Source organism: Pygoscelis adeliae, unplaced genomic scaffold (genome assembly GCF_000699105.1).
Source record: "Pygoscelis adeliae isolate BGI_AS28 unplaced genomic scaffold, ASM69910v1 Scaffold167, whole genome shotgun sequence".
NCBI lineage: Eukaryota > Metazoa > Chordata > Aves > Sphenisciformes > Spheniscidae > Pygoscelis > Pygoscelis adeliae.
In genome coordinates, this window is record NW_008825428.1 from 5992230 (window position 1) to 6000331 (window position 8102).

Below are 8102 nucleotides of genomic sequence, written 5' to 3' on the forward strand. Positions count from 1 at the left end.
ATGATAGGACCAGCACCTGCTCTCCATAGACAATATTAACCCCTTCCTTTCTAAAATGTCTTCTGTACAGCCTATTATATGTATATATTAAAAAGCACCACCCCCTCTTAAATCCAAATCTAATTTCAGTTGAGCTGCCAACAAGTTTATGTTCAGACTAAGTATACCTTACAGCAACACTACTGGGCATTAATGATCTTGTTTTTCAATAAATCCTTTAAAATTTACATGTGACAATCAACATTAAACAGCACTTGACTACATTTATAACGGCTCTGAATTTTTCCAGGACATGTGAGAGAAATCAGATTTAGTTTGGTATTTTACAAGCCACTGAAGACTGTTCATTGGAAAGTTTCTGTTAAAAAATTTAATCAATAACATTCTTTTGAAATTAATCAAAACACTTTAAGAAGTATGTTACTTAAGACAAAACCTTCCAGGAGAGAAACAAAAAAGCTTTTTATGGGAAATTTTTTTTAAGAAAAGTTTAAAATGTTATTTCAGAATTTTGAACTATGCATATTTTGTGATTTTTTTTTTACATTATTCCAGGAAATTGGTACACTGAAAATACATTGATATTGAAAATATCACATAAAATGTTGCAACTCTAGAAAATGAAGAAAGCTGATTCTTTATCAAAATTCCAAAGCAAACTTGGCAATGAAGTCTCAAGTTGTTTTATCTCTGTCAATAGGCAGCTTAACTTCATGTTACTTGGGCAACAAAGAAGCAATATTAATAAAGCAGGACATGCAGTCTTCCAAATCTGATTCCTGTTAAAACCAATAAGTGCAAAGAGCAACTGAACTTGAATTAGGACTTTTACTTTATGTTTTGTAACACATATGTCTAAAACTATCGCTAATAAAAATGAAATGTAATACCTCTCTTTAAATTATTCCAATTTAGGTTTGGGAATTTAGATAATGGTAGAAAAATACTTAATGTTCTGATTTTAAAAGGTTTTTCTTTCCAGTACACCTAGCCACTATCCATTAGGTATTAGTCATATACAGATTTTTTTTACTGTGTTTTTTTATTACTTTCTCCATGATTCACAATTCTGTAGACCTTCCCTGGTCAAAACTCTCAGTGAAATAATTGTGCACAGATGTGAACATATTTGTAGGGCCACTTCATCTTTTGAACATCTTAATTTATTTGGGCCAAATAAATCACACTAAACAGTAATAAAATATAAATGGAATGGAGTTGTCATTTAAAAACTGAAATAATATTTCCAGAAAAATAAAAGTAACCCAATACATTTGTTCATTTTAGGTAGAAATTGTAAACCAAATGTGAACTGATTATGGAGAGATCTAACAAAATCAGTAAATAATTATGAAACTCATCACTAATGCAGTAATACTGCAACATCTCACTAAAGTTAGCATCTTCCACTAGCAGCACTGTCTGCTGCCTTCCTGTTATCAGTTGTTAAAGTCTCTGGTAAAGTGACTTACTTTCTGGGAAAGACTCAACCACTTGATTCGTTTAGGAGGCTGATAACCCCAGGCTCGGTGTATCTTTAGGCGTCTCAGTTTAAATGTCTGAAGTTTGGTGAGATGAATCCCAGCAGAAGTTCTGACCCTAGCGGGGTTCAAAAACAGATCTTAAGGAATCAAGATTATACAGGTGTCAGTAAAATTTTCTTCCTCAAAGATCTTTCTTTAAAAAAAAATTTAAAAATCACATGCTGCAGCTAATATTATGTTAACACCATGTTTCACACCTCTTCAAGTGCTTTTTTACCTTTTCTGTATTTGTCTGTTTGGGTTAGCCTTCTTTTGAGAGGAACGGTAAAACTCCAGTAACTTCAACCAGAAAAGAATGCAGGTTTTTAATATCCTGGGACCAGAAATATAACATAACTTAATCCTAAAAAGGGACCTCATGCCTTGAGCCAAATGGAGTTATAAGTGTTAGTGTTATCTTCAGATTCACTCAGTACATTTTTTTATAATGTAGAGCAGCTTGTCTCAATAAAAATGCTGGGAATTGGATCAGTTCATCCACCACATATCCTCAGATGAAGTGGGTGTTTCATCTATAAATTATTTACTTATTCTGTATTTCATTCCTTCACAGCATTTATTTCACATTGCAACATTTTAGTTTGATTATTGATATCTTAATAAGAAAAATAATTAAGCTGCTATTATTTCTATGCATTGCAATTGTGCTTCTGAAGTTATTGAGTTGCATTACTGTGGGATGTCATCTATGTTTATAATCTTCCAAGTATAAATAAGATCACTGGTATAGCAATACAGGTTCTAGGCACCACAAATAAAGCAACATTCAGTTTTTAGGAGCACAATAGAAACATATTTTGAATATAATCATCCCTTTCCCCCCTATATCAGACATCTGTGATTAGAGGAACCTACCTCGGCCTTGAATACATGAGAAAAGGAAATGGAGGCGACGGAGGCGTAATCATTAATATCTCGTCTTTGGCAGGTAAGAATATTTTCTGTATAAACACTTTCTACTCACTGGTTTGTTTCTAAAATAAATGAATCATACTGATCCGTCACACTTTTTCTTCTTTCTTATGGCTCTTCCCTGTTAATTTCCATTTTGGCCTGGTTTTCATCATAGCAACCAAAGTAATATCAAAGGACCACAACTTTCATTTCCTTTTTTTAAACTCAGTTCAGTGAAAAATTCAGTAATTTTCCTAACCTATCAGTCTCATATTTATTAATCTTGAGCATGACATAAATAGTTTTTTTCAGGTTTCAGTACTGCCACACACTGGGCAAAACCTAACTAGCCTGAATTCATTATGTTTATTCAACACTATTCAATAACACTGCTGAATTAAAATATTATGTACACCACACTGTGTGTAAGAAACAGAGTCTAATGTATAGACCTAATTAGAATTCAGGGTTACTTTATACTATAAAGTATTTATTGGGCATCAAACATGGAAAATCAGGTAATCTTTTTTCACAGAAAGCGAGGAAGCAGTAACAGGTCCTTCATTCAACTCCATAGGAGCACAGCTGTTGGAATATTTAAGATTAGACTCTATCTACTTTATTAATGCAGATTGTCACACGTGAACTCTGTCCATGCTCCAAGTCCTCTCAGATGTGATCTACCTCTGCTTAAGAAGCCATAAAATTAATGCTCATATTTCACTGAGCTTAAGCTAGCACATTCTTTGCTCACTACTTATCTATGCTATAACTGTATTTCAATTTATTGGCATAAAAATAGAATTATATGGCTTCTAAGTCAGTCAGAGTTATTGCTGCTCAGTTGTGAGGCAGAATCCTTCTCCCTTTCCCATAGGTATGCATGTTGCAGTGACTGGGCTTATAGCAAAATAACACAACTGAAGGGGAAACAGTAGAGAATGATGTCACCTGACACCATTCCTCAAAAAAACTGGGGGGAAATACTTGCATTCTCTCTTGTTTGTTTGAAGAGTTTATTCTCTCTTGCTACTGTCATACTGTCTGGGAAAAATAATACGTATGCTGGCTTACACTTGGGTTGTCAGTGCTTTCTTTGGTATCCATGCAGAATACCAAGTGATAGTAATTTTATTCCAGGGTATTCTTATGTCTTTTGACAATGAAAAGCCAGTAAGACAGCAGTGGCCATAGTTCCCGAGTGTGAATGTTCTGAGTACTATTAAATTCTCCTGTAAACCTTGGCTTTTGTGATGAAAAGTCCGGTTCACCCTGTTGACATAATGCGTGTGGATCTTGAGGATCTGACCTAATATATGCACATGCCTCATATGAGTGAGGGGTCCTTTATTAAAAGTCTCCATGTACCTTTAAGTCAGCACTTGCAATACTGCCTGACACATTGCCTACTGATGCCAGGAAGTTTATCTCCATTGGCTCAAACGGACATTGTATTGGGACCAAATTAACCCGAAGGAAACTACCATTGCAGTACAAGAGTTCATCAACACAAGTAAAAGATTAAACATTTTCACAGAAGTGCTGATGCCCATGCAGTGCTTAAGAAAGAGCAGAGGTAGCAAGTAGTTTGATTCCGTTTCTAACTAGTCTCAAAGGAACACAAAATTATTTTGATTTTAAGACCTAACAGCTTGGCTTTTCTCGGTTTGGTAAGAGCTTATAAGTGCCATTTTAATTATTTGATTAAAATTTACATTTATTTACTTACTTTTTTAACGTTAACATTGTCCCATAATGATTGTGGGAACCTGTCAAAAACAAAGTGTTCTTTGTTTTGTTTGCTTTTACACAGCTTGTATTTAGCAATTGTTCCCAAGGTCATAAGGAAAAACACATTAGAAAAGCTGACATACACTAATTTTTATTGTTTATCTATTTACTACTATTTGTGCTTTGTGACTCTAATTCTCCTTTCTGGTCTGAAGGTCTAAGTCCTGCAGTTTATTACATATATAAAAGGCAAACTGCCATTGGCTTGTTTAACATTCTCTTCTAGTGTTTTCTTTTCTCAGAGGTAGCTTCTGTTGATCATTAAATGTTTGAGTGGTTTTGATCCTCCCCTGTCCAAGTTCTAAGATTTTATCAGATAGATACACTCTGCAGACAGCAAATATTCTTGTGTCTTGCTGAGCAGCAAGAAGAGTTGTATTTAGTGCTTATGTAACATTCAATAATATTTGCTTTACCCACTAATTAGTTTCCAGTTCTTCACCATGGGAATTTTGCCAATGATTTGAACTAGGGACAGAATCAAGCCTTACTGTTTTATATTTCCAAACACCCACGGAACTACTTAAATGCTTCCTATGAAGTGGATGCTTAAAGTGTTCATTCAGCCGGATGAAAGCCAGAGGGTCCACCCTTTCTTTCCAGTATTGAATCTTCCTTTCTTTAGTATCTCCACAAGACAGGACTAAATACGAAAGGGAGAGAAATACATAAGGACATGCAGCAAGCACCCAACTCCTACCCACTGCATCTCAAAGCTATAAAACTTTCTTAATTTTATGGGATTTGTGCATTCATATCAAGAGGAAGTAATGCTGCTAAACAACTGAGATAATGGGAAATGTGTTTTACTGCCAACTCACCCCCATAAAAGATAATGCCAATGGCTGCAGGTTTTTGCATTGTAATAAAATTCATTTCAAATTTAAAAAAGAGTAAAATGTTCTAAAATTTCTTCTGTAGGAAGCTATGTACATTAATTTTAATTTTGTTTAACAAAATAGTTACAAGCAACAGAGAAAGCATACAAAACTAAATTTAACTCCTGAGATTATTTACACAATTCAATTCAGCATTGTTTCTTACCTTTTGGTGGCTGGTGCCTATACGCTTTTCTTAAGTAAAGGGGGAAAGGGAATTCATGTGTGTGCATGCACTTTTTTTTTTATAGCCTTCATACTTTCAAGAAGGCATTCTGTAAAACTGAATTTGTATCTGTCTGGGTTCTAGCAGATTAAGGAAAAAAAAAATCAAAGTATTCACAGAGGGCTTAAAAAATAGTAAAATATTTAGTATCAGATCATGCTATCTTTTTATGAAAGGTTGTTCAATGTGTAGTGTATCTGGATACCCTTCTGTTGTACAGCCGTATCAGTGGTTTAATTACACTCAACTTCAAGCACTCAGGCTCCACAAGCAGCCAGTTTGTCCTCCTCCTATAGAAAACTTCAGCCAAGAGAAATACTTAAAGTACCCCCCACAGCAAACAGGCTTCTTTAAGACCTGATCCTATATATATTACAAGAACAAAGCTAAGCGTATGGTTAATATCACTGAATAAAGGCAAGACTTTATCACAGTGATACAGTGCAGCAAAGGTGTAAATGGTGGTACAACTGGGACCTTCAGTTCAGCACCATGAAAGAGCTTGTTCCCTCCCTTTTGTAAAAAAAGATGCTGAGCAGAATCCACAGGAATGAGGTTAGAAAATTTAGAAACTATTCCCTTGAGACTTCAGTTCACTGTTAAAAAATTTCCTAGAAATGACACAGCTTAGAATTTTTGCTAGGATTTCTGTCTCCTTTTTTTGACACAGATCACAGCAGGATAACTGACATAATGAATGTGTTCTCGTACACCCTCTCTCTTCTTAAAAATGAGAGAATCAATTCTCTCATCACTCTGCAGGACCATCACACCCCTAGCTCATTTCTCTAGTTACATATCCGCTTCTTCAAAAGAGGCTTTGGCCTCCAAAGAACATTGTAAGCATATTCCATATTGTTTATCCAGACTTTTGCCTAAGGGCGACAAAGAAGATTTCTGTAATGTGGTTTGGAAAGACATTTAATTTAAATAAATATGGCTAAATCTTGTGATGTTATTTATTTGTAAGTATTCTATGTGTTGCAATAGGCTTTGGTAAGTATATTTTATAAAACAAACCTAATATAGAAAGGAAAACAAATTACTTTGGCAATGCTTCCCAACATATGGAGAAACACTTTTGGTTTGCTTTTAAATAGATTCCATCAGTTTGCCAAAACTTACCTTTCAGCATTTTCACATATCTTTTTCATAAACAATGAAAATTTAGAGTTTTAGGATGCCACACGACACTATGATTATCACATTAGTGAGAGAAAATTTAAATATTTCAATGGAATATTTAAATGTTTTAATAGTGAATATATTTGTCTAAAGTATAACTGAGAATAGAGCTTAATCACTGCATAATCATAGTGTAGAAGCGCTGCTTTCTGACAAGCCCAAAGCCTCCATGAGATCAACAGCCATGTTAGAAAACAGACTTTGGTTCTCGTATTCTCTGTGCCACGCTCATCCAAACATGAAGTACGCATTTCCAAGAATTAATGAAACCTAAAGATACTATCAAACAGAATTTACATTTGTCTCAAGCTGCCTAACAGTGCACCCACGGAGAAAATAGGGGGCAGAAAGGTAATCTAAAGGCTAATAAATCTTATTCAAAGAAAGAGACTTGTTCATATCTCTGAGGGCAGCATGTGTTCAGTGGGAAGGCAAACCTGGGGAAAAATGGTTAATTCTGTATTCGTTAAAGCTCTTCAGTAGACTGAAAGGAAATACTGGTTTCAACAAAGCTTACTGATAAAATTCAAGCTTATTGGTACAATCCTCCACCTCCAATACTAACTTCTCAAGATGTGGCTATTGAAACTACTGACCGTGATAAATGAGCAGTTGTAGTGAGAAGCCTGACACCACATCTCAAATGGTAGAGTGGTCTTGACGCTGTAACAACAAGGGGACTAGAGTATAACCCAGGGCAAGAGCTGTCTCTGTCAGCCTGCCAGGGACTGAGAAAAAACAAAAAGAGCAGAGTTAACACTGGCGCACAGGATTATTGTTGGTCTGCTTGAATTGGTTTTGGTAAACCAAAGGGCACCTTCAGGCATCACGAAATCATTTGCAATTCACCAACTAGTTCCTGATGAAGATCACTTGAGGGGAGAAGGAAGTTCCCTGCCCCCTTTCATGTAACAGTTCAGTGATGCAGCAACATCCAGAGAGAGGAAAACCTAGGTGTAGTTGCCTCCCCTTGTAAAGAGAGATCGAAAACCAGATGTATCACTTTCCAGGAGTACACTGCCCCATCATCATCCATCTGAACACCCTCCCCTTCCTCCCCCCCCTTATTTTGTGCATAATGTTCTCCAGTCTGTTTCACTGCTGTTCCACTTTGCATAGGATAATTAAATATTCATGGGAGCAGCAAATAGGATCCAGATTTTCTAACAAGTGACTGCCTTAACTAATATGCTATGAACTCATGTTTGCTCACTGGTTGAATAAATACTCAGGCAGAGCGGGATCAATGTCACACAGTGGTTCATCCCAAAATACTTGCTAGCAGAGTCCCTAGGACACACTGCTAACAGATAGAGGTTCAGCACTCCCCGGGGCAGGGCCGTGGCTCCGAGCTGGAAATCCCACACCGTGGTTCTGGGTACCAAACTCAGGAACAAAAGTGAGACAGGACTGTTCATTGTTTTGGGTGAGGGATGCCAGGACTAGTCTTCATTGTCACTGCTTTGGCTGAAAGTGAGTCAATTGATTTATTCTTGGTTCTCCATTTTAGCAAAAATAATAATTTCAGTTAGAAAAGAACTGGTTTTAATGCTTTGATTAACAAAAAAAAAAAAAAGTTATTTG

At 35.9% G+C, this 8102-nt stretch overlaps 1 protein-coding gene across 1 annotated transcript in view; it reads left to right on the forward strand.

Moving 5' to 3' along the window:
* HPGD (hydroxyprostaglandin dehydrogenase 15-(NAD)) overlaps positions 1 to 8102 on the forward strand; it is a 34904-nt gene that overhangs the window by 20810 nt on the left and 5992 nt on the right. The window contains exon 4 of the mRNA XM_009330731.1: positions 2376 to 2472. Within this exon, the coding sequence (XP_009329006.1) occupies positions 2376 to 2472 (97 nt within the window). The remainder of the gene's footprint in view (positions 1 to 2375; positions 2473 to 8102) is intronic.